This window comes from Syngnathus acus, chromosome 2 (assembly GCF_901709675.1).
Source record: "Syngnathus acus chromosome 2, fSynAcu1.2, whole genome shotgun sequence".
NCBI classification, from domain to species: domain Eukaryota; kingdom Metazoa; phylum Chordata; class Actinopteri; order Syngnathiformes; family Syngnathidae; genus Syngnathus; species Syngnathus acus.
The window spans coordinates 5,602,155-5,629,013 of record NC_051088.1 but is presented as its reverse complement, the minus strand read 5'-3'; the positions used below and the strand labels follow the sequence as shown (position 1 = coordinate 5,629,013).

General features: G+C 40.4%; 1 protein-coding gene across 10 annotated transcripts in view; it reads left to right on the top strand.

Annotated features, from left to right (window-relative positions):
* The window catches only part of LOC119133942 (neural cell adhesion molecule L1-like protein), a 55,695-nt gene extending 50,612 nt beyond the window's left edge, over positions 1-5,083 (top strand). For 8 of the 10 annotated variants that reach the window (XM_037270300.1, XM_037270289.1, XM_037270281.1 and 5 more), the window contains one exon: positions 4,647-5,083. In XM_037270300.1, coding sequence (XP_037126195.1) covers positions 4,647-4,857 — 211 coding nt within the window. In that variant the 3' untranslated portion in view covers positions 4,858-5,083. The remainder of the gene's footprint in view (positions 1-4,646) is intronic. The other 2 variants (XM_037270343.1, XM_037270334.1) reach the window with 1 other exon arrangement.
* Positions 5,084-26,859: the final 21,776 nt, after the last annotated feature.

Genomic DNA, 26,859 nt, shown 5'->3' with positions numbered 1-26,859 from the left:
CTCTTTTTGGTTTATTATTGCTTGTAGGGATTGGGCCGGTGTAAAAACATTTACCTGCACAGCAAAATCAGAAATGTTAGATTGTTAGTGTTGATAATACAACTTTTTAGTTCATTAAAGTAAACCCTTGTTAAGGTTAATTTAAGTACAGCAGTGAGTGTGAGTGTTGCAGTGAGAGTTGATTCTAAAAGTAAATTGTGATATTTTCCAATAAACGTCAGTGATGATTTCGCTACTGTATATTTGGCACCATTTCTCGATTTAGTGTGAATCTGTAAAGACACTTTTGAAGTGTTACATTTAACTCTGTAGTTGTTGAATTAACACTGCCAATTTAGCTGTGTGGAGGCTTCATTGAATCAATCAAAAATCAATCAATCAATCAACCAATCAATTGTATACAATGGCTCACTGTACGCATCAAACATAACAAATGATTTGCTGTAGATTAAGACTTTTTCCACAATTTAAAGCAGTTCACCGGTGTCTTTATAAAAAGTATGACGTTCTTTGGTCAAAATACAAATAGAATAAGAATTACAGCACATTTTACGTGAACTTGTAATGCGAATAAACACATTGGCAGGAAAATGCAGCGAGCGAAAATTTACTTGGTGGTTGAATTACACACTGAATAGGCACCCAGTGACACAAGCTATACTGGAAGGTAACAATTAAAAGGCCAATTGTCCTTTAAAAAATATGTTTCTACATAAAAATTAAACTTTTCATATCTTAAATTCATAACTTTCTGGACTGTCATTGTTCGGTGGCTTTTTTTGTTGTGATGCTGAAAGAAAGGAGAATCAATTGAATCCTGGTTTTCTTGAGATCACTGCTTGCTGTTTTTGTGACAATGATGTTTTTGTTTGTACACAAACAAAAGAAATCACCTAAAATAGCCCTTTCTGCCTTCTTCCGTTCTGAACATAGTGAGTCACAATTGCATGCCGACTGCCAATTGCATTCCTGTGATGCCTGCCAGGACAATTATTCAACAGGAAGAAACATGTTGTCTTGGGTGTCTCCAAACTGTTCATGCGCTGTACCTCCAAGATGTGATAAGAAGGTTTCTCTGCAGCCCAGCAAGTTGCAGGCATGAAAGTGATGCTGGCCAATAGCTCTGACTCACTCACTGCTGTGCACATGCTGATATGGCTCCAACACACTTTGGTTTGCTTTAGATATTGTTTTCATCTCTGAGGTTTCACCCAGGTGGAGGTCATTGTATGACACCAACTACTGTTGAGCTGTAATAATAGTCCCTGTGAAGCAATGGGACCACATTGGATTAGGACCAAGTCCGCTTCAGCCACCTCTGACACGCCCACAGAGCTTCCAATAGTCAGCATTTTATGGGGTTCATATTCTAAATTGGGTGACAGTTCAAAGTTGTAGCACAGGTGTCATGTGACTTTGATGAATTTGATTCCGCACATATGATATGTTTGGTGGATGTCATTGGATTGCATGAATAAACATGGCAACAACATGCATGCATTGAACCCTTTGGGTTATTCTAAAAAGAAATTCATTGAAGGTATCATCATTATCGTCATGTTTATTAAATCGTTTCCAAGTGTGCACTTCACACTGTAAATACTTGAAAATGGGTTACGTTGCACATTGATGACTGTTTTAAGGAATTTGAGTCTTCAGATAAAAACACTCGTCATTATAAATGATGGCAGCGTGCTCTTTTAAATGTTGAAGGTTTGGATATATAAATATTTGTTCAACTCCAGTGTATTGCTGGAGGGAGTGTTGGGAATTCAGTGGAGAAGTGAGACTGCTCCTATCTGTTTAGAATGCCTCTCATGCTTGGTTTCATGAAGCTGTTCTGACTGCCATCCCCCCAGAGTGCCTTTAGCCTGCCTATGATGTTGTTTCCTGGCTTTAAAGCTGGAGCCGGGCCTCACTTATGCCCTTTGAGTCTCTGAAGGCAATAAGCCACCCACTGCTTTGCCACGTGTCCGGAGAGCTGACAAGTGGTAATTATGCCTCAGACCATTTCTCTTAGGAGACAGCCCACTGCTGCTTTGCCCTGCTATCCAGTACAGGAACAGCAGGTGCCAAGGCTCAGGATCTGCTTCCACCCATGAGAGCAGACAGGGGTGTGATTCCATTTTTTTGTTTTTCTTTTACCTTCAGCTACTTTCCTGATTTTTTTTTAAAGCAGAGCCTTCCAAAAAAATGTAGCTTACTACATTCACGGTTATGTTTTTTGCGCGTGCACTTAAAGGTGTTTTCACGTTGAGTCTTGTTCAATCTCTTTTTGTATAATATAAGTATAATCCTTCCAAGAATGCCTGGTTGGTTAAGTTTAGAAACATTCACAGAATCTGAACAAGATTCATGGATGGATGATTTATTTTTATGTCATTCGACTGCAAAACAATCGCATAAGGTAACCTTTAGAGGGCGCAATATTGACCTGTGGCACTTGTAGCAAACCTGAAAGGTGCACAATGGAAAGAAGCCAGAGTGGATCTTTGTGTTTCCAATGCATGGGCAAAGCAAACCGCTGTGGGCATGTTGCTAATATTAGTCATATATTTGACTTGTCAGAGAATGCTTACTGATTCTTTGGAGTTTTCCAAGACAGTATGAAAAGACTTGAAGTGTGAAAACACTTTAAAACTTAATCAAACCTGTGGATAGGACACCTGAAACCTCCTCCTTGGATCTGATGTTTCTGTGCTACCCTGAAACCAAGTCAGTACAGGTCAATGGCCAGACAAAAGTAATTACTCTGGGCCCGGTGATGTGGCTCCACTCCATCATCCAGCTTCTTGTGAGAGGGGGCCGCAGGAAAGCTTTGTTGCCCCACCAGCTGAGGCCAACTTAGAGCGAACATCCCGAAGGAGCCGCAACACAAAAGCATTGAGCCTTTCTTTTTTTACCTCCTTTTTTTCTTTTTTTTTTCATCAGCGCATTCAAAGTCACGGTGGGCGGGCAGCGGCGTCCATGGCATTACACCACTTTTCGATAGCAGACACTTATCTTCACCGCACAACAATCATCAGCCAAAGGAGGTTTGATAAGAGCTGAAATGTGGACCGCGTGTGGCCTGCATGGTAAAACTGCCTAATGGAATAGAATAGAAAAGGAGAGATAAGACTGCTTATTAAAAGTCCTCGTGAAGGAGACCTTTGAAATTGTAACGTGGGTCTTTGTGCTCCAAATGTGTTGGACAAAGGTGTGGCGTATATCGAGGGACAATTCTTTCTATAAGTACTTGATGTGACTGTTTGATCATTGCAGCTGCTTTCTGTTTTGAATGCACTTTGCCAAAAATAAGAATAAAAAACAGACATTTGTAGATTTGAATGAATTCACATTTGTTCGAAATCCTTGTGTTTGACATAAATGTTTCAAATCTTTCACACGAGTGGTCTACTTTAAAATGGATTTACGAAATTACGGTAATAACAGTGTAAAGCACATTTTGTGAGATTTCAAGTCGTCATTTTCTTAAATTATCATTTCCTGTGGAATCACCACTGCGCACCATGCACAGTGTTACTTTGTGCATTACTTTCCGAACATAGTATTTAATTATTCTGCTGGTGTCGAATGTTAAAATCAGCCTGATTTTTGGATCTCGTGGAGGGTGCGATCTCACTGCCTGAACTTAAAACCAATGCATCTTGCCTGTTAATAATAAGTAGCGCTTTTCAGAATCACAAAAACACTTTACGTTTAATGTTACGTGCTAAGGGCAGGTTTAAGTCTATTTCTCTTCATCATTCTTAAGAGACTGCACCTCCTTTAAAGTCATCTTGCACCTCCCTAAGAGAAGATGCAGCCACCTCTGCACATACGTAACTGCTTTGTGTTGTGAATGCTAAATCAAAGGACGGTGGTTTAGGGAATTAGAAAGCAAGACAGCAAGGGAGAAATCTCCTGTTTTGAGGTGACCTCCCGTCTTGTCGTGAGACACCGGCCAACTTGGCCGGTTGCCTGCTCTTAAATTGGCATCTAATCTCCTCGGCCCTGGTGTGCACCCCTTGGGAATACCGGGAATGACAGGCTGTTTGTCTGGAATTGTATATGCCCCCACTTCTCTCTGCCAACCCCTTCCTTATTCCTCTCTCTTTCTCAATCTCAGCCTTCAACACCAACCCTCCTCACACACACACACACACACACACACACACACACACACACACACACACACACACACACACACACACACACACACACACACACACACACACATTTTCGTTTTTCCAGGGTTTGGAATGAGCGAGACTCTTGCAATTTCCATCACGGGCTCTAAAGAGATTTGAAATTGCCTTTGGTCCTGGAGCCATGGCAATTAGCAATTAGTGAAGTGATTGTAGCAAGCCCTCGCCACCTCCTTTGTGCCATGCAGCCCGTTGCATCTGCACCCAGCCCGCAACCCGTACTGGTGCATTGAAAGCATAAGAACTTGCCTTGTGAGTTGAGGCCGCTGTTTCTGTGGCCAAACATTTGATAGTCTGCTCATGATTTGCTTCAGTTTTTGCTCTGTGTGACATTGTGTATTTGCTTATAGAGTAAAGAAGTCGCCGCAGGTCGTACGTGAAGCTTGCTTTGTTGTGTGCTCTACGATGTCTTTGTATATGCATTCGCTACTGACCCCGGTCTGTTGTTGATGCCAGTGACAGTGATGAAAAGCCACTGAGGGGCAGCTTGTGTTCCCTGAACGGTGATGATGCGGTCGGGGACAGCGTCAGCAGAGACAGCCTGGTCGACTACGCCGACGGTGGAGGGGAATTCAGCGAGGACGGCTCCTTTATCGGGGAATATTCAGGACACAAACAAGGAGGATCTGTCACCGAGGCCAATGGATTCGGCCCTGTCACTACATAATGCCAAGCTTCCTTTCAAATTCTGACAAGAAATTCTCTATATTTGGCTACATTTATATATAGCACACATAGCTCAAATCTGAAGCAATAGAAATGTCTTTTATAACTAATCTTGCCAAGAAACTGTAAAGACAAGTGTTTTTTGTACATACTGTAAGGCAATGAACCGAATAATTGAACTGAGGATTTTATTATGATAATTAAAGAACTTTTTTACCTGTCAATTACATTTTGTTCATACATTCTGTGTTTTTACATGGGGCTCAGAGTCAACACACATTCAAATGCAGACATTAAAGTCCATCATATCCGCCCTGTATATTTTAGATTAAGAATATTCTTCTGTCGTCTTTTTTGCAATTTAAGAAATGCTGTACCAAGTTGGGCGGCTCGGTGGCGCACTGGGTAGCACGTCCGCCTCACAGTTAGGAGGGTGCGGGTTCGATTCCACCTCCGGCCCTCCCTGTGTGGAGTTTGCATGTTCTCCCCGGGCCCGCGTGGGTTTTCTCCGGGCACTCCGGTTTCCTCCCACATCCCAAAAACATGCTTGGTAGGCCGATTGAAGACTCCAAATTGTCCCTAGGTGTGAGTGCGAGTGCAAATGGTTGTTTGTCTCTGTGTGCCCTGCGATTGGCTGGCAACCGGTTCAGGGTGTCCCCCGCCTACTGCCCGATGACGGCTGGGATAGGCTCCAGCACTCCCGCGACCCCCGTGGGGACTAAGCGGTTCAGAAAATGGATGGATGGATGGATGTACCAAGTTGTATAATTAGTTCATCGATTCACCCATTTTCTACATCACTTGTCCTTGTGGGGGTTGCGAGTGAGCTGGAGCCTATAATACCAATTACAGAGCACATAAGGGCAAAAAACAACATTCACACTCCCATTGCAGTGGTATTCAATTAACCTATATTTTCAGCATGTCGCAGAAAGTTGGAGTACCAAGAGAAAGTGTCAACGAGCAAACATGTAAGATTTAAATAGTTTACTTCTATAATATTTTTTCATAAATATGTAAATCTACAGCAGTATCACAACAAAAAGTAAGCAGCATATATGGTACATTCCTGCTCACCTTTGTTGTAAAAGGTTAGATTTGACTCATTAGTGGTTTGTCACTTCCACACAGAAATACCACATCAACAATATGGATATTTATACATCTTTTTGTACGTAACGGTGTCTTGACATCACCCCTATTAGACAGAATAAAGTTATTGCACTTAGTACTGCTTCAAAGGAGTTGGCTAAAGCTCAAAAAGTGTGGGGAAAAGCAGAGTATTAATAATTTGAGACAAATGTCACAAAACATTAAATTTTTTTAATGCTGAATATCTATGGGGTGTGCAAATCAAATGCATACATGTGAATTGAATTCCAAATTGAGAACCAAACAAATGAATTAGTTCCTCGGATAACAGCTAGAGTAACTTTATCTAAAGGTTTTATCTTGTTAAGGCTTTGTTATTTACTAATGGTCCTTAATTTCATGTTAAGAAACTAATTATATTATTTTTAAGGAGAAAATGTATTGATGGTATTGACTTTTTTGTTGTTATTGTTTACCTTATAATTTACCTTATAATTTAAAAGGTTTTAAAAGCAATCAGTCAATTGTTTGCACCAAGTGACTGAGCTATCTTCCAAGGGGTCAAACACTCAGGAATCCCTTTTTCCCCTACCGTTGACCTCTCTTTGGTCTTCGCATGCATAATGCATATCGCTCAAATATTAATCAAGGATATACTTTACATGATTCCAATGAAATAAAGTACTGAATATTTCATTGGCTTGATGCTCTTCTTCTTAGTTGTTGAGGACTTAAGAGTGAAACGAACCTAAAATTATGTAAAATTATGTTGAGTTGTAGCTGTTGTTTTTGGCGTCTCTCATGATGTGCGGCATATTTTGTTTTAAACTCACCAGAACAAACATAGCCTTATGGAAGAAAGTAGCTGTGAAGTTGTCAATCTTTCCTGAAGCATTTCCCATAACACTAATTATCACAGTGGCTTCATTCTCACAAAATATACGTACATTACGCTTTGATGCAGCAATCGAAAACAATAAGAGAAAATAGTGAACTAACAAAGATGGCAGATGATTTACTAACAACCCGTCTCGCCATGCAAAACATTCACATTCACACTATTTAACTTTGTTATTTCTGTACCATTCTTATAACAAGTTCAGTTCTGAAACTACACATTACCAAACCAACTTATTTGCTTAACCAGAGGTGTCAAATCCAGATCCAGAAACTTAAAAAACTATCACAGTTTGGCTTTATCCACAAATTCTTGGACTCACTGACAGTGGCAGGATTTTTATTTTTTGGACCTGGACTTGACACCTCTGGTTTAAACTGCTACATCTGGCTCGAGGCAACACTTTTTTTCTATTTTATGGTTTCTTTTTTCATTTCTACACAGTGCTCAATCATACAAAAAGTACATACATACATACATACATACATACATACATACATACATACATACATACATACATACATACATACATAGGCTACATAAAGTCCATACAGTCGCACCTACAAGGGGCTTAAGATGTCAGTCCAACCGGCATTCGAGAAAAGAATTATGACAAAAACAACACAACGCAATAAACAAAAATGTTGCTCTTTGTTAAATATACATAATGAATTTGACCGAAAGAGGAAAAGTGTCTGCAAATGTCATTTTACAAATTATTCACAACTGGAGCTTGTGTGATTTGAGTTGAGTTATTCAGCCTGCAAAATCGTTTGTGCTCATGTTGATAAGTTTCCTGTGACCATCTTGAGCAAACAGCCTCTCACAGCTTTATAAGTCTGTCGATAGTCTACTGATTTAAAATACCCAAAGCAGACCTGGCATAAAGCAGTCTGTAAAGCTCTTGCTGGCTCATGTGAAGATAAAGGTCATTTAAAGTGATAATCCCGGTATTGTTAGGGATGATGCCCTCATACGTTTCAAAATTGCTTTCTCTCCACCAAATGCTAAAACATCAGAACAACAACAAACCATTACATCAGTCAAAGCTGCCATCAGGGTCACACTAAAGTGCCTTTTTATGCGAGGATGTGCAGGATCTTGGGTCACAATGTTAACTATTTTGATTGCTGCATTGCTGCATACGGTAGGGCAGTATGGGGGAGTCAGGGTGGTGGTTATACAGGTTTATAGTTTAGCTGTAGCTTAGCTTTAACTGACATCTCTATTAATAATAGCGGTTGTTCTATTACTGTAATCGTAGTAATAGTGATGGTAGTACTAGTAGTAGTACCTGTTTGAGTTCCAACCAATGGTGCTCTATAAAGATGGATGGATGGATGGATGGATGGATGGATGGATGGATGGATGGATGGATGGATGGATGGATGGATGGATGGATGGATGGACGGACGGAGGGACGGATGGACGGATGGATGGACAGATGGATGGCAGTCTTAAAACTACAAATTCCCTAATTTAAAAGATGTAGCCATAAACAAATGCTTTTAAAAGACTTAAATTCTTATACCTTTAGATACCATGATTATATCTGCTCTTTTACATCCAATGTGCTGATTGAGACGTGACTAATGACTGAATGGGTGCTCTGTTATGGTTGTGGGGTGAGGGGTAGCACAAATAGCGTGACTCGCCTTGGGTACTGGCAATCCATGCCATACCGCTGCCTGTCTTCACATTCAAAACCATTGATCTTGGTTAAAAGCAGATAATCCCTCTTTTTCAGTCAATTTGATCAGTACCGATATTTAGGCTAAGTGCCTTGGAAATTGCCTGGTGGGAGGAAATCGATAACATGTTTTCCCTTGCACCCATGGGCAGAAAGCACTCATTGGCTTTAAACATTCCACCTCACACGTGCGCACAAATGCAACTTTGGCAAAATGTCAGTTCAGAATAGGTCTGTCCGGTGAAGAAGATGGCGAGTGAGCGTCACATACATGAAGGTCTCATCCATAATGCACGCGGTCGGGTTCACCGCAAGGGTAAGTGTGTGTGACAGGTGTTTGCTGAGGTGCTCTCATATGCAGCTGGTGAAGAACCGGGAAGCAAAAGCCACACTATGAGGAGTTACCGTCACCGCTCTGTTTTTTGAAATGGACCAACAATCTTGCGAGGGAATGACTTCAAGGGCACACTTTCAACAGTCCCACCAGTAAAAGGAGTAAAGGATGGCGTCAGGAGTTGAGCACTTAATGTTATTTCATGTTCTGCTCTTTACAGCTTTGACTACACTTGGAGATAAAGAAAAGGAGGTCAGACTGAAACCAGGTGACCTTGACAGCTAATCGAAATGGTAGTGTTTTATTTTAGACTCTGAATGACCTTTACTTGCCTACAGCTGTTTTCAGACAATGTGGGCTTTTCAAAAAAGAAGACAAAAAAGTAAGGGTGTCGCTCTTTAGTAAGGTCTTCTACTCCGTTTCAGAGAAACATGTAACTCTGATGTTCCCACATTGAGGTATTTTATAGGTAAAGGCAGCAATAATGTTGTCAAGTTTGATACATATCTGATGTTCCCATTTTTGTGTCTAATCTTGATTTTTCACCAACTGACGAAAACAAGAAATTAGGTGGACATCTCATCGCAGGCGCTACGATAATGACTGCTAAATTGACCAAGTGAACCAGGACCCACTTCACTAAAGTCATCTTTTTGCAGCGCTTCGTCTGATTAAATGGACTTTTACACTATTTAATAGTTTTGTATTGCCTTATGTGTTAAATGCTGCCCACTCTGCATCCATTGTAGCCTATCGGTCCTGGAAGGGGGATCCTCCCATCTGGGTTCTCAAGGGTTGACATTTTTTCCAGGTTGGTGTTTTTGGAGTTTTTTCTTGATTTCCTGGGGATTAAGATCAGGGGATGTCGTTAATATTTGTCAACTGTGGGCATGTAAAGCCCTTTGAGAGGTTTCTGTAATTAAGGACTAAATGAATAAATTTGACTTGACAGTAGTTTTCTTGTTTTAATTACCCTTTTCATAGCAGTCATACTGACATAGCTGGAAAGACTCATGTCAAAATGGCACTTTCTATTCTATTATATTTTAGTCATGGTAGTGTTTTAGAACTCCTACTAATTAACATTGTTTGTCACGTCAACTGACAGAGGCAGGGATCATTCGGTCAAAATATCCACTAATCCCCCTCCAGACCTGCAGGGGGTAGAGAAAAACAGTCACCAAATTTCCTGTCAATGCCAGGGGCAGCCATATTGCCTACAAACCAGCATGTGAGCTGGGGGAACAAACAAGGGAAGGCCTGTTAGTGAAAGAATAGAAAAAAGCTTAAACAGAGAAAGCAAAGATAAACCCCCCAAAGAGACTCCACAGTTCCTGGTCACACTGGTAGGAAATAGACTTGGATTCTATAGTTGTAAGTTTGGTTGATGCTTGTTTTGTTTGAAATGTTTGGTTTGGGCTACAAGCTGTGTTTATCTGAACTTTGAGTGGCTCAATCAATTTGAAGGATTCACAAAGGCAAAGTGGATGTTTATGTTTGGCATATGCTTATGTTTAAACATTCAATTAAGTTGCTTATTTACTTTTACTTAGTTACTTATAATTCATATTTTCCTGGTATCTGTATGCAATTACTGAATTTAGTTTAACTTATATATAATAATGCAATGTTTTCTTTGTTTAAGGTTATCAAGCGAATCACCCTCTAATTAACCTTGCAATGAACTGCAAAAATGAAAAAGAGGAAGGTCTGAGTTGTTCTTGCGTTCTAAGAACCAAGGCCTTTTTTCAAGGTGGTTCAAAGAACTGGGGAAAATAAAGACAATTTAACATTGTAATATATAAAATATGTAACCCATAAAAACAAACACCAAGACTTGAAAAAGAAGAGTGAAAGAACACACCACATGATATGCATGTAATTTATATCAGTTACAAATTAAAATAAAAACACACACACACAATCAGATCACAGGTACATTTGTTAAAAAGAAATATGATCATTTGTTTCATGCCTCAGAAAGAAATATATTTTAACTTTTGTCTTTTACCCATGGGGAATAAAAGTCTACATTTTAACAAGTCTTACCTAAACTCAACTATGACTTTTGTCGTACATTGTATAACTCATTGAGTGCTCAGAAATGTTAAGCTTGGCACCAACATAATTGAAAGAACACCCCCGACCGACGAGACGTCCCATGGGTCCACCTCCCCTGTTTGTATCATTCCTCTGTCACCAAAACAAAGGACGCCACTCACCTTCTGCTCAAATTGAATTTGTCTCACTCAAATGCAAATGTAACAGGACGACTCTGCATACACAGAATCCTTTTAGAAGGCTATTATTTCCACACTAAACTGCTTTACATGCAAGCCCAGACATTTTAAAATGCCAGCAAGCATTTACGTTTGTGCGTGCAAGTGTGTGTGTGCATACGTACATGCATGTGTGCAGAGGAGGCAGGAACACTCAACCATGTCAGAAGCTAATGAGACATGCATTGGTAATATAATTACAAAGTCAGGCTGCCAATGTCAGAGAACAGCTTTAGTGAAGACATGGTGCAAGACAAAGTGGACAGAGGGATGCTCACTTGCTTGTGCTTCAATTGATAAGTTACTTAGTTACAAAAAGCACTAAACCTGATATGAGAGTGTTTTAGGGATACTGTCTGGCCTCTTTCAGGTCAAAGATTGATTTGATGAGAATTACTGCAAGCAGGATTGGATAAAAGACATCTAAGTGATGTGTGGGTGGTGAATAATTCTCACACTTCTTCCTACAGCCCAGAGTTGTCAGAGCAACAGCGCGGCACTCGACAAAATCCATACTAAAAAAGTTCATCCTCTTAAAGTCTGTGTGAAAAATGGCATCCTAAACTTGATGACAAATGACTTCCATTTGTTTGTGTACTCACCAGCGATTCTTTTATCAAATGATAGTTTGAGTGCGTGAAATATTTTCTAATAAGCATTCAGCAAATGTCACAGCAAAAAACGGCATTGTGTTTATTCTTCTATTTGCGCTTACATTGTCAAGCAGCAAAATCAGGGAAATTGAGTTTGAAATATCAAGCCTATAATGTATGAGAAGTATAAACAAGAACATAGAACACTGCAACTAACAGGTTTCAGATTTCTCAGTCTTCGCCAGAGCAATAACACTACTGAATTTCTGTTCTGTCGCTGAGGCAACGTTTATCAATCAATCTATGTACTTAAAAAATCTGCATGTCAAAGCAAGAGCTACTCTGAAGATCAGAGAGGCTGTAGAGAGGAGTCTTCAGCAAATATGCCTTTCAAGGTGTTTTTTGCAGAGGCCTTTTGTGCGTGTTGAGTGTCCGTGTTTTCCCTTCCTTCTGCATTCTAGAAATGTACATGTAGTTTTAATTATTTTAATAGATTTTCGTTGCGCTGTACTCTTGCATGAGCTATGACAATAAATTTTATTCCATTCCATTCCTGCATGTGCTCTGCAAGTGACAAGACAGCGCAAGGTCAGGCAAAGTCAGCTGTGATAGGCAAAATTCCCTGCCACCCTGAGAGGGGAAAGCTGCAGAGAAAATGGATGGATGGCAGTGGTGAACAAAACCAAAATATTTAGCATGAAAAACGTCATTTTTTCCAAAAAGCTTGTTCATACTGGGATTGATGATTGCAGAAGCATAGAAAATGGTAACTACCTCTGATGTCAATTCGGGACTACTGTGGACTACACCTTGCATCGGGTGCTGGTCTAATAGATTTGTTGAGCACAAGATTAATCTCTAATGATTGGTGAGCAGTAAGGGACTGAAGATACTTGAGGCAACTGGGATCGAAAGTTATGTTTTCTTGTCAGCAAATTAAAACAATTTTTCATCGCTGCCTGCCAGTAATTAGTCGTCTGTCACGCCGTCCTCGTTAACGGAGTTCTTAAAGCTGAAGAAAGAAGGAACGAGCAGGCCAGGTTATTACATGTTCACAAAAAATACTGCACTGTCAATTTTTATCCTTGCAAAACAACTATTTTCAGCTCGTTTGTTCCTGTATTGTGCTTTGAAGGAACACAGCACCTGAATTATTCATTATGCCTTTATTAAAACAGAGAGATTTGCATAACACACGGGGGGCGGTGGAAAATGCATTAGGGCTTTTGATCCTCGTGTAAATGTCAAATGACTTAGCCTGCCACTGGACCGTCAAACAGCCAGGAAACAGATGACGTCTCGAAGTAAACTGAAGGCCGAAAAACGGGATGGGAAACAACAGCCCCCACCAAGTCAAAACCCCACATACACACACACCGAATCGCCCATAAGCAGCAGCCACGGAACCAGCCTTCACCAAACCAGCACCCACTCCCATGGAATCAAACTCTCCTGCGAACTTGCCCCACCCCCATGGACTCATCACCCATCAAACCCGGGCCACACCGGCACATGCAACTGAATATGAGCTGACCAAAGAACTTTGAACGTTGCTTTTTCGGGATGGGGACTTTCTGCTCTTGAGCGTTGTCACACGAAAAGCCCGGCGCTGTATTGTATTTTTCCTGAAAACAGAACTTTCATTACAAGAATTGTGATTGAACTTAACCAACCTGTGTAAGTCTAATTTTGTTTAGGTGTCTTGGTCTTTTCCTAAAACTGAAGAAATAAAACGAGCATGCGGATATAGGATAATTGGCTTTTGTCGTGAGGCGTGGGTAGCGCGCTTCCCAAATTGTGTACCAAATCCAAGAATACTTATTATGCCAATTTAGTTGTCCCATTGTTGCAAAAAAGAGAACTAGTGTGATGGTGGGCCCTGACTGATGACTGTGATTATATACAGGCTTTGCCCTTCGCTCCACCATGGAAACACTTGATTCTTTCACTCGCTACGCACATTAAGGCTGTGTGTTAACGAGCACTTGCATGCATACGCTGGAACAATGAGCACAGATGGGTGTTATGTATTTAGTGAGCTTTTCTATCTAACTGTCTTCCTTTATTACTCTCTTCGTTAAAGCAGTGTGCCAACTCCTCGAGGCACACTTGAACTACCTCTGTGTTTGTGCTGACAACAGCGGTTACAAACGGCATTAGTCGTCTTACTGGAGTATGTTTTTCTGACGCTTCTGTAAATCGTTGCTAATTGTGATGAAAGACAAAAGAGCAGCAACTGTGGCGTATTTAGAGGGGCAGACATCATCTGATGATTCAAAGAGGATTGATTGTTTGGCAAGCACTTGTAGAATCGAGACGACAAGAGCCAGGTTCCTGACTAACTGTTCGGGATTGTGTGTTCAATTTTACTCAGCATGTTATTAGTTGGCAAGAACTTTTCTTTTCAAATGATAATGCAAACATGACAGACGTGGTGAGTTAAAATTGAGTGATTTGCATAAAAGAGGAAAGTATGAAGCTTTTTTGTGGCAGCATTGACAAAGAGGTCATCAGATGTGTTGTGCGTCATCCCAAGGTGTTGTTTTTTGTTTAGTCACAAGAAATGTTGTCCTCAGTCGTTCAATACAATACAAATTTTGAGTCCACATTAACATTTCCACAGTTCTTTCTATATTCAGGTTGATGATGAGGTGTTTCAGTCCTGTAAATGTCATGGGCTCTACAATGCAACCACCGTCCAAAAAGTCACCGCCTCCCCTAATTTTGTGTCATATGTGGGTCCAAGTGGGCCGACAGGTGGCCGGTTTGCCTGCAATAAAGGCCCGAGGAAGTACTATATATTAAAAAAAAGCTTGACACTTGAAGCTCTTGTAACTTGATGCTGACATATAAACGGAAACACCATAGACAGGCAAACGAATATTAGCATGGATTTTACATACACTCAATCTAAATAATCACACAACTGTTACTTTTGCATAAACTGACAGTAACACAAGCAAAAAGAGCATCCAATAATACACACAGGCATATAGTATGGTTGTTTGTCTCTGTGTGCCCTGCGATTGGCTGGCAACCGGTTCAGGGTGTCCCCCGCCTACTGCCCGATGACGGCTGGGATAGGCTCCAGCACGCCCACGACCCCCGTGGGGACTAAGCGGTACAGAAAATGGATGGATGGATAGTTCTAGTACAGTAATGTAGTAATATTTGCATTGTGCACGGGTAACTGGAAAGGAATTGTCACATTCCGCTAACATTATGACATTTATTCAAAACTATCATACAAAAAGTACAATGTGATAAACCTAAAATAAAAGTAAGACACCCTTTGAAGACTCGCGGACGAGGCGGAAGATTCAGATCTGAACTGTCACTTGGTGACATTTTGTGCATGATGTTGGGAGAAGTGTTTGTTCAATGTGTCTGTCAGCAAGCAATGTAATCCTCTATAATAGTTTCATTGTGCACACACAAGACATGTCTGTGCACAATGTCTTTGCATGAATTAGCTTTTGTGTCAAACTTCACCTGTAATGTTAACAATGACATCTCGACATGTCCATGAAACAAAAAAAAAGTGAGGGGCACAGAACCAGACTTGTCTGGGCTGATAATGCCTAACTTCTTCAAACTTCTTCACACTCCAGTGCTTGTGGGCTGTGTCCTCTGCATCTTTCAGTCCAAATCACCTCATTTCATTTGCCGCCATTATACTTCATCACGCCTCATATCTTCCGTATGACTTCACCAAACCTAATTTACTCTCTGTCTACAGGCAACATGCAGAGCGTCACAACGGGGGTGCCACATCCTCAATTAGTGGCCACTCATCCTCCTCTGGAATCCATCAACTTTTGCCTACCTTGGCTTATTGGCACCCTTTATTTTAACTTCACATTTTCTGCTTGAGAGACATATTCTGACACGCTCAATTATGAGCCTTTTGCTGTCCTTTACTATTATAGTTAGCCAACTTTGATGCTGACTAATTCAGCTCTTGAGACAATGGCCTGTGAAATGCAGTTCTCCTCGTATGCTATTTGATATGTTGTATGTGGGTGGTTGTATTTGCTCACCAAAGACTATTTTCTCTAGAATGCAAAAATATTAATAGATGACTATTTATAATCATGATCTTCAGTAGCACTTACAGTACAAAAAGAAAAAAAACATGCAATGATAGAATGACACTTTTGTAGTACAGTAAATACTAATGCATTCTTAGCACAAGATGATCAGTGGCATTTAGTATATGAAAACAACCATGTTTACCTATGAATACACTTAAAAAGAAAACAGTATATATTTACCTTCTTTTCGTCATATTTGACTGGGTTTTATATTTTATAAAACAGAGCTATTTTTCTTGATCATCAAAAACATGCAGCAAAGAATATGCTGCTCTTTGTGGGCCTGAATCGGATTCAATGCATTTCAAGTCATTTTACTGGGAAAAGTTTATTTTATACACAAGTAAATTGAGTTATGCTTGGTGTGTAAGGCAATACAAGACTATATTATATTAAGGCATATGTTTCGCTTTTTCCGCGGCTTTGTTTCCTTGGTGTCTTAATCATAGGTAGATCTCAGGCATTCTTGGGTCAAACTACTCTAAGGATAGAAAGTATGGTGCACATTAACTTGTATTGTTCAAATGATGCATGGATGGATGGATGGATGGATGGATGGATGGATGGATGGATGGATGGATGGATGGATGGATGGATGGATGGATGGATGGATGGATGGATGGATGGATGGATGGATGGATGACTCAAGGGATGGCTCGATGATCGGGTGATGATCGAGGGATGGCTCAATGGATGGATGACTCGATGGATCAAGGGGTGGATTGATGGATGGCTCGATGGATGGATGACTCGATGGCTCGAGGGATGGATTGACGGATGGCTCGATGGATCGATAGATCGATGGATGGCTTGATGGATCAATGTATAGCTCGATGGATTGATGAAATTCTCTGTTCTGGGAGTGAGGGTCTGTCTCATGCAAATGAGCTACTGTTCACTTGCCTTTCCTTTAGGGCTTTGCTATTACAAAAGAGTTTACTTTGGCTCAAACGGTACGCGTTTGAAGTGAAACGTGGTTATTCATATATTTTTACTTATTTGACTAAATGAGAATTTGATTCTGGCAGGATTTATTTCTACTCACATTGTTTCCTATGGGTTAAAATTATTTCAGAATTGGAGCAAAATGCTGGTCAATCTGTAACAGATTGTGTCTGAACTTGGACGTTGCAGGGTATTTCCACTTCTTCCATTATTATATAAACAGCGCAGCATTAACTTGCTGCTAGGCAAAATTGACAGGGCACAATGCTTTCCCTGATTGTTCCTCTGGACCCTTTATATGCTGTTTCCTTGGCAACTTGGGGAAGAGGGCTTGCTTTTACCACATAGCGAAGAAAAAAAGAGGGTTAGATGGCCCAACATCCAAGAGAAAGAGACACACATACAGTACACACACAATGTAAGGAAGTTACCATCATACGTATTCATTGATAATTACGAATCACAACTTCAAGTAAAACAACCAATGTAATCAAATTAACTTCCATGTTTGGCTTCAACCTTTATAAAGAGATAACTGTACCCTGCGGCTAAACTGTATGAACTAGGTTGTTCATCTGATAGTGGACGGAAAAGACAGACGGCATTTCTTGATGGCATAGCCCACTGGAGGGCCAAAGACAGTTTGCAATTGTATGGAGGCACATCTTTGTGTTTTATCGAGTCTAGTGGAGTTATCATACCGCAGCTGCAGAGGAGCATTTCTACCCAGGTTTTGTTGCGTATAATTTTGCCACAGAGGAGTAGATTTTCTAACTCTTATCAAAGACTCAATATGAAGAAGCCCTGAAGCACAAGTGCAGTGTAACATCCCATTAAATGTAATGAATAACCTGCTGCCGTGCATACGCAGTATTCCAGTCGACCTGGTGGGCTAGTCAGCCTTTTTGGGTTGGTTTATTCCCACTATTGCAAAGATCAGCCATGAACAAGATGGATGAAGATGGTAAATCTTATTGTCATTTTCTATTATCTTTTATTGAAAGGCCATGCGTTTGTCTCTCCCCGGACACTAGGCAGCTGAGTAGTTTAAGGTTTTGGGAGGGCCGGCGTGCCACTGAATGGAGTGTAATCAGAAAACAACACAGCAGGTCATAAAACTGCACTGCAGTCGCTCAGAGAAATTTGGTGGCCTGCTGCCTTTTTTGCAGAATAGAGGGAAAACTTTCCTGGCTTTGAACACAATTATATTTGGTCACTGGGGTGTAATGTACAATACATTCATAACTGACTTGGAAATTATATTAGCTGGGTTAAAATAGCAAACACAGAATATGTTTTCTAAGGCTAAATGGTTAAAAAAATGATTAACAGGTGGCACCCCCACGTTTCAACCGCTTATCTTGTTTGGGGTCACATAGGTGAGCTGGAGGCAATTGGGTGATTTGGGTGAGAGGTGGGTTACACACTGGCCTGGTTTCCAGTGAATCACAGGGCACATTTAGACAATTTAGAATCAGTAATACAACTTAGATTTGGGACTGTATTTTTGTGATCAGCGGGACTTTCCTACACTCGCAAAGGTACTCGTTTGTGCTGTTGCGCATTGTTGTCGATCGAATGGAAGCACCTCTCCTCATTCCTGTTAAGTTCAGAGAGTGGCGCAATGCGCAGTCTGCCTGACATGTATACACAGGTGATCGGTTACGAGTGATGGACAGTTAGAACTGATTAAGACCTAACCTTAAATGTTTTGTCAAGTACTGGAGGTGCTGTACATGTTTAGGAAAATTTAAATATGTTGACATGGGGTGGTGGTCTGACATTCTGCTTCAAGTTTCCAAACATCTCCCTTTTTGACCGCATGGTGAAAGTGTTGCAATTTCTGCCTACAGTCTGGCCGGGGATAGGAGCATCTTCCTCCTCGCAAGAATGACAAAGCAGAATTCCTTATCAGTCTGTCGTCTTTGTGACATCTGGCTTTTTACAGGGGGAATTATGGGGCCACGAGCAATCCGAGAGCAGAGATGCATGGATACAACAGCGGCAGCTATCACAGGAGCTGTAATTTGGACCATGCATTATTCAATAGTGCTTTAAGATCTGTGAGGCTCTGAGGTTATTTACACTTTGAAAAGTGGTGGCAGGGCAATTGCAGACATGTCCCGCAGAGCCCAATGGTAATATCTCAGCAGGTGAGAGCAAATATGAATGTGGTAAATTTCTAATAAGTGTCATAAGAACATTGCAAATTATCCCCCTTCCCGTTTTCTGGAAATGTCATCTTTGTGCCCCTTAATTAGCCTTGATCAAATGTACTGAAAAGTCTTCTATACTGCCCTGTCTGTTTGTATTATATACATCCCTATTTATATCACAAGCACCCTTACTCTACCTATATCATTCTAACGTTTCAGTGTATCCAACCTCACAGCACTGTAATTTTCATGTCTCTTCTCTGACAGTAATACAAACATGAAGGCAAACTTGTACCAACAAGTTGAATCAGCGACGTGGCACAGCTCCTTTGCAACAGCATACAAAGGGATTGCTTGTTAATGGTGAAAGCTGGCTTCTTGTTGGGTGTCTACCTCAAGAGGACAGCAGTCACTTTTGTTCCCTTGAGCTGTACAGGATGACTTATCAGACTATTTTTGTAATTGTGTCTGTGTGTCCAGAGTCATCTTACATTCATTATAGTAATTGTCATGGCAGGCAGCGACGACTCTCAAACACACTGTCCACCGAGCATGGCCCACGCACTGTGGCCCTTGCTCTAACGCACACTGTGGTGTGTGTGTGTGTGTGTGTGTGTGTGTGTGTGTGTGTGTGTGTGTGTGTGTGTGTGTGTGTGTGTGTGTGTGTGTGTGTGTGCGTCTGTGTGTGTGTGTGTGTGCCTGGATGTATTTGCACCCCAGCTACAGGCCTTCCCTACAAATATTACTCAAGTTTCCTTCTTTAGCTAAATCCTCCTGTTGCCATCTACATGTCTTTTGCCTCTGTCTGTGTCAGAGTGCAGGGTATGACGCTCATCCGTGGAGCTGTAAGTATAAACATCTCTCCATCTCCACATCAAAACAAAGAGGCAGCCATTGTCAGGCAAAGGTATTGAGGGACCAGTCTTCAACCATAAATAACTAGCACCTCCTCATTACCATTCATGAGGTGAAATGGCAGTGTATGGAAAAGGAAGTGTCATCTGTCCAAGGCTACATTAATATGGTGACAATCAAAATTGTTTCATGCAATTAGCAATAATAATATTCCATCCATCCAATATAATAATAATAATGCATAGTTTGCATGCTTTGTGACAAAGTGACGGCTGATCTTGTATTCTTTGAAAACCGCAACAGCTTCTTGGCATGTCAAATAATGTCTTTATTAAACACTCAGCCCTCACTGTCCACTTGACTTTTCTCTGGTCAGCAAATTTTTACAGTGGGGTTCAAATGGCAATGGATGAATGAAAGCAAATTAGAAATAATCATTTTTTATACAAGGAAAAATGGTGGCAGCATCTTGCGTTTTGCTTTGCTTGGACAAGGTGAAGGGAATTCTGAACAGTTCCTAGGGTGAAAGGGTGTGCACACCTGTGCAACCACATTTCAATGATCAATTTTTGCTCCCCTTCTCAATAATAAGTGTGTGTGCGCAAGTGCGTGTGTGCGTGCGTAAGCGCACGTGTGTATGTGTCACTGTACAAGGGCTGTCATGCAGGTGACATGGCTGAGACACTCATAGCTTGTTAAAAGTTGGCTCGACTTTGGATCTTGAGCGCTTGTCTTCCACCTTCCAGTCAAATGCACATATGTGCATTTGACAGTTGGAGAAAAGCTGCAAGAAGACAAACACGTTCATTTAAAATAAAAAATAACTAGTCGAAAATCTGTAACGCTGCAATTAGACTTTGTCAAGAAAAATGTATCGCTTTCCAATGTGTCAAAAGTACTCATCCTTACTGTATATACTGAAGTACAAGTACTATTGATCGCTGTCATTTTGGGGAAGCCAGCAACTGCATAAAAGCTTTAATGGGTCCTAAGTGCCCATCTAGCGTAATATTGCATCTAAACTGTTGACCGCATGTGCTAATAACTGCTCTGGGAAAGGCCAGCAGACACTTGGCACACAATGCTTAAATGACACAGATGCAAAGAAATGCAGAGTTGGAAACTCGTCACAGGTGATATGTCACGACTCCTTCTTTTGTCAGCTCTTAGATCTTTCCGAAGCTCCAAAACTGCATTGCTGATGTGTCACTTCAATTTTTGTTTGAGATGTTTCAAAGATGTTTACGTGAGCAGGACTGAGCGTTATCCCTGTGGCATCTCAATTTGCCTGCGCCTTCTCGTCATGGTAACCGCCTCTGTCAGACATGCCAAATCACCTATCATAATATTCAGGTTTGATAAATCATATCGTACAGGCAAAATTCATGTCTGTGCAAATACGCCTATCAGATTGCGCCAAATAAGCTACTTGGCAATTTTGACGAAGCAATTCCAGATTCCGTTGTTTTTGATCACGCCAGTTTTTAGTATATCAGGCTCATGCTCTCTCAATTGAGATGTACTGTATCACTTTAATATACTTCTTTGACACCATCTATTGCTCTCCTTGGATTTTGATGCCATCTCGTGGCATCTCAGGGTATTAGTAGAAAGAACTGAAAGTCGCAAATGGGTGTTTTAGAGTGAATAGCTGCAGTTAGGTTGCAGGGGGGACAATGTGAGTAGATTAGTTCGTGAAACGGGGACGTAGAAGGCGGTTCATTGTTTCATCAAAGTGCATTGACAGTGCAAATGTAATTTTGATTTTTCACACCCATCTTTCTTTTAATTGATATTACCCATGAATCTGAAATGATGATTATGGTGGTTTGATGTAATCTTTCAATGGATAGTTTGTGCAAAGGTCACCCTTAGAGTTATTGCTTGCCATACAATTATCACAGAAACTGCAGATCTCCTTGGGGGGTGGATGCTTCATTTGCTATAGTAACAAGTGACTCCAATGAGCTGCGCATGCTCAATGCAAAAAAAATAAAAATAAAAATAAAACAACTACTTCTCAGATCTAATACACCTGTATCCGTCAATGCTCGTGTGCTTTGTGTGACTGCCAAGTGAATCTGCATTGCGTTTCCAAAACAAAGACTGACCCAAAGACCCTGGTAAGTCAGCACATATTAGCATGATCAACCTCAGTTTACCCGAGAGAAGCTCACATGTCCTCAGAGGGCTTGCGTTTCAGCCCAGCCGCAACTTGAAACACAATCTTTGTGAGGCTGAGCCATGAAATGTGCTGCCTGTGAAACCTTCCCTCATGAAAAATTAATTGAGAAATCGAGTAGGTAACATCCAGCTGAGACACATCGCACAGCGTGCAACATTGCATTCAGAAAAACAAAGAATAAATACAACTAACTTTAAACTGTTGTGTTTTTGCTTCTGACAGTTTCATTTTCAATATGTAAATTTCCATAGCACAGTCTTAAAAGTGAGGTGCACTGATAAATAAGAAATATAACGCTTTCCATCTATTATGAATACTCTCGTTTCCCTCTACGGCTTTGAAATAAACAAGGAAACTGGGCAGACAAGAGACAAAAGAGGCATTAGGGTCCCAGCAAAATGCCTTCGTTCTAGCTGCCTTTGAATCTACAATCAGTCACTTTGTTGGTCTGATATTCTGGGATGCAAGGTCAAAGATTTGGCTCCTATTTGTATCTTTGTCAGATCTTTGAGAGCGGATGAGTAATGATGCGGACGGATCGACAAGCCTCAAGCCGCAAGAAAGATATGATGTATCCCCCTTATTAACCCATGCCATTTCCCTCCATTCAAATTCCCGACTAAATCCAACCTATTTTCTTCCACGAATGCCATTTTGCATTGTGCCCTGTTTTGATGTATAGCCAAGACAGATTTGCTGTTCACACAAAGGATGGCACCCGCAAGGTGTGAGGAGGGGTATGAATCTTGCATTACAATTTGTATAAGCAGCACAGGGTGTAAGCTGGTTATGCACAAAATGCATACATATGAACGGAGGATGGTTGCTCACAAACAATGACAAAACATGACATAACAACAAGGGATCCAGGAACTTTGAAGGAACCAAATAAATTATTTGTGCCCTTGTTGTAGTCGAAGGTGTAAATTGAACCTTTTTTTTTTTTTCTTTCAACTGTGTTAGGCAACCATGCCAAGCATATTCTGGAAGATGGAAAAAATGCCAAAACAGTTAAAATATTTCCACTCACACATAGTGGATACTTTGGTTCTGTTGAAATTGCTATAAAGTTGGCTGCCATGTTTGCAATTTCCAAAACAATTTACTCAATGATTGTCAGTCTCAAAATATAGTGATAAATGGATATATGTAGTAACAAACGCATACTTGCACAGTTCCAGCTGTCTCGGAATAATTGAATCTTTGCTCCAAAGTTACCACTGCAAGTGTAATTCATTTCCAAACCAAAGTAATTACCATTATTGCTAGTGGCTACACAACATGGTTGGGTCATGGCTGCTCTGTCAATATTAGTCCATAAAGTAGGGAATCCAGGGTAGACGTTGCGATAACAGATACACTATTCTCATTATTTCAAGCCAGTGTGGCATCTAGATTCTATTAAACGATTTAAAATTGCTTCAAATTTCAATGTGTAAAGCATATAAATGTGTCTATAAAAACCAAGAGTCTCTTACAGTAATTCTGCAGTTATCACCAGAGTAAAAATAAATAAAAAAGTAAGGGTGCCAAAACTCAAAAATAAAGTCCTCCTGGAACATACACGTCACAGAGGGCAGGTGTGTTTTGTGGATGTGCAGCCTCAGACAGCTTCATGAAAGAATTCTAATTGCTGCTATAAAACAAGAAAGGACATCAGTGGGTCTGTGTTTATGCTGCAGGTGGACCACCTCTTTTTCTCTCTGGCATCGATCGAGAGCGTGTTCTTCGTGACGGAAACAAGCAGAAACATCTATTGCAGCCATGACCAGTCAAAGCACCTATCAGAAAAAGTCATTCATGAATGTATCTCATTTTTATCAGCACTTTTTTTTTTCCTCGCTACACATCACTAACAAGTATTTCTACAGTTAAGGATTTGTTGGTGAGTTGCATGACGCTCGTTGAACTTTGTTCAAATCAAAACATTTCCCTCTAACTTCAATAAAATTCTATTTAGGAAAAAATATTCCAGAATCATACACTATATTATATAACTATCTAACTGTCACATGAGAATGAAATAAAATCTATCTCCAAAGTAATCTAAAATAATCATGACAGCTAACTAGTCGGATGCCAGCAAGACACTAATGTAGCAGTAATGCATAACTATTCGATTCAAGCAAAAAGAGGAAGTAACAACTTACAAAATTAAGCAAGTAACTCCACCAAACGTCAAACATGCAACTATTGATTTTCTCAGACTAGCATGCTCACTCGCTTCATAATACCGTCAATGGATATTCTTCTCTTGTCACATTCTTTCTCATCAGTCTTCTGTCAGAAAAAAGTGCCAAAGAAAAATAAGGAAAAGGCAAGGCAGACAGAGTTCATCATTTAATGATGGCTGAAATTAGGTGTGTTGAGGTGATTTTTTTGCTGCCTTTATCAAAGAAAATAGGTTCAGCAGACATAAGATAACAAAAGATGAATGAACAACCCTGTCTGTCAACTGTGTTCCATTGATGACTCATGATAGTTTGTCATCTGGTATGATAAATAGGCTACCTGATACTTGGCATATAACTCTCAGTGGTACTTTTACTGAACTTTCAAAATTCACGGTACCACTTCAACTGTAAATTACTCCCCTGCTGAACATGAGTCTCACACATTGCTAAGATAAAGGACAAAACAAGAAGTGGATAGAAAAGCCACTATTTACTCCAAAGTCATCTAAAGTTGCAGTGCGCACATCCATTCCAAAATGACCATCTGTCGTGTATTATTCCATGCTAAATATGGGGATGTGAAAAAATGCTGCAAAAAACACCCCCAAAATCAACTCCATAGAAAACATGTCCTTGACACAGTTATTATAATACACAGATGCAGCCCTCAATAGAAAACACTGTTTCAAAGCACTCTCCACATGCAGCGAAAGCTCCCTAATTTGGGCAATTAAATAAGAGCACAGAAACCAGGCTAATTGCTGTGCACCTTGCTTGTTACCAATGCCCCAAGGACACAGTTGAACATTCAGAATATGGTGTCTCCAGGGTGAAGATAGGTTCACCACAGTGGCGAAATGAGATACGGTTCACAGCATGATGTAGCTTTAAATCCGTGAATGTGTATCTAAATAAGATAGGCAGGTCTTATATGCATCAGCATGGCCATTCTCAACACAGCAGCGAGAAATCACACTTTTCTTTTCAATCTTTTCTTGGCATGCTGTGACATGGAGGGATCATTCTTCTGTGCTGTATCACGTGTACAGTAAACAATATTATGAATGTGCATCATCATCATGACGAAGGTTGTCTCAATCCCGTACGTATATTAAGCAGAATTATTGGAGTCCTTCTTGTAAAAGAAAATAACCCACAATAGTGCATTCTCCACATTCCATGGTTCTGCTTCTTGCACTGTGCAGTATGTTCAATGTTTAGATTGGGCAGTTCAGAATAGTCCATTAATTTGTTCTTAGTCATTTTGGAGGGATTTTATCTGAGTGTTTTATTATGTGGGGGAACTATGACCTGCAACTGAGAACTGGCTTTCTAGGCAGCACATTTCACTCCAGAATGGCTAAATGGTCTTGAGAATTCATTGTACGCTGCAGATTGGAGGTGCTGTGCCAGACATAGAAAAGCAGTCCAAGACAACCAATCCTTCTCCAATGTCATCTCTTTTTATGCTTTATTTGTGAGTCTGTAAACTTGGAGCTGATGTGATTTGTCAAAAAGATCCAGTTTTGTCTCGTCTCTGCAAAGTAAATTCTCCCTGAGAGGCTGTGTGGATGCTAAATATGAATTTTCCAAATTCTACTCCCATCAATTTCAAATTATTTAATTGTGGGTTCTTTTGCTTCTGAAGGAAAGGTCACCTGAGCACATCTGCCTCATACATGCAGAGGTTGCGGGTTTGATGTTGGCTCCGGCCAACTGAGAAAGAACACTAATCAGAACAGGCAGACAGATATATGGAACATGACAATTTGAAACATTCAAAAAATATTTCCACATTTTAAGTCAAGCAAGTATGAGATCCTTTAATTTTTTTTCTTTGGTTTCTGTATTTCTCATGCTAAAAAAAAAAGAAAAAATGCTCCACAGTCCCATACTGAGTCATGCATGAACTGTTTTGTCAAGTAAATATGTTGCTAAATTTGGTTCCTGTGATTAGTAAGCTGTATAGTGGGCTTTGGTTTTCATACATGCGTTGTTTTCAATTTTTTTTAAAAATTACTTTCATTTGGAGATTTGAAGGCTACTGTGGGCAACACATGGTGCTCTGAGAAGACACTAATTGACTTGAAGACACTAATTAATTTGGAAGTTACATGGCTGTGGTTAGAATGTGATACATAATGTCAAAACTAGTTAATAAATAACACCATGGCTAAATATAGACAGATGCTATTTGACAGATGCGAAAGCAGATGGTGATAACACTTCAGATGGTACGTAGGTGCTTGTCGGTTTAACTGTGTTAAGGAATCAATGTAGATTGCTGTGCGCTCAACAATTCGGCCTGTCATGTTCTGGTGATGTTCCTCACGTTTCTCACATTCTGTCAAGGTTTCCAACTGATCTTTGGAACATATTTGTGGCCCTGACTCAAATGACACTCCCAGAATGTGCACACCGGGTCAGATTGTGGAAAATGCAGCACGGAAAATCTCGCCCATCAACCAACAACATGCCAGGACACGGCATGGATGAATGTGACAAAATGGCTACGATACATCCAAGCTTGCCACAAGAACCACAGCAACATTGGGACAAAATGCGAACCAAACACTATACAATGTGACACAATTTGAAAAAGCTGTGAGATAATTATATTACATACCGTAATTTTCGGACTATAAGTCGCTCCGGAGTACAAGTCGCATCAGCCATAAAATGCCCAAAAACGTGAAAAAAAACATATA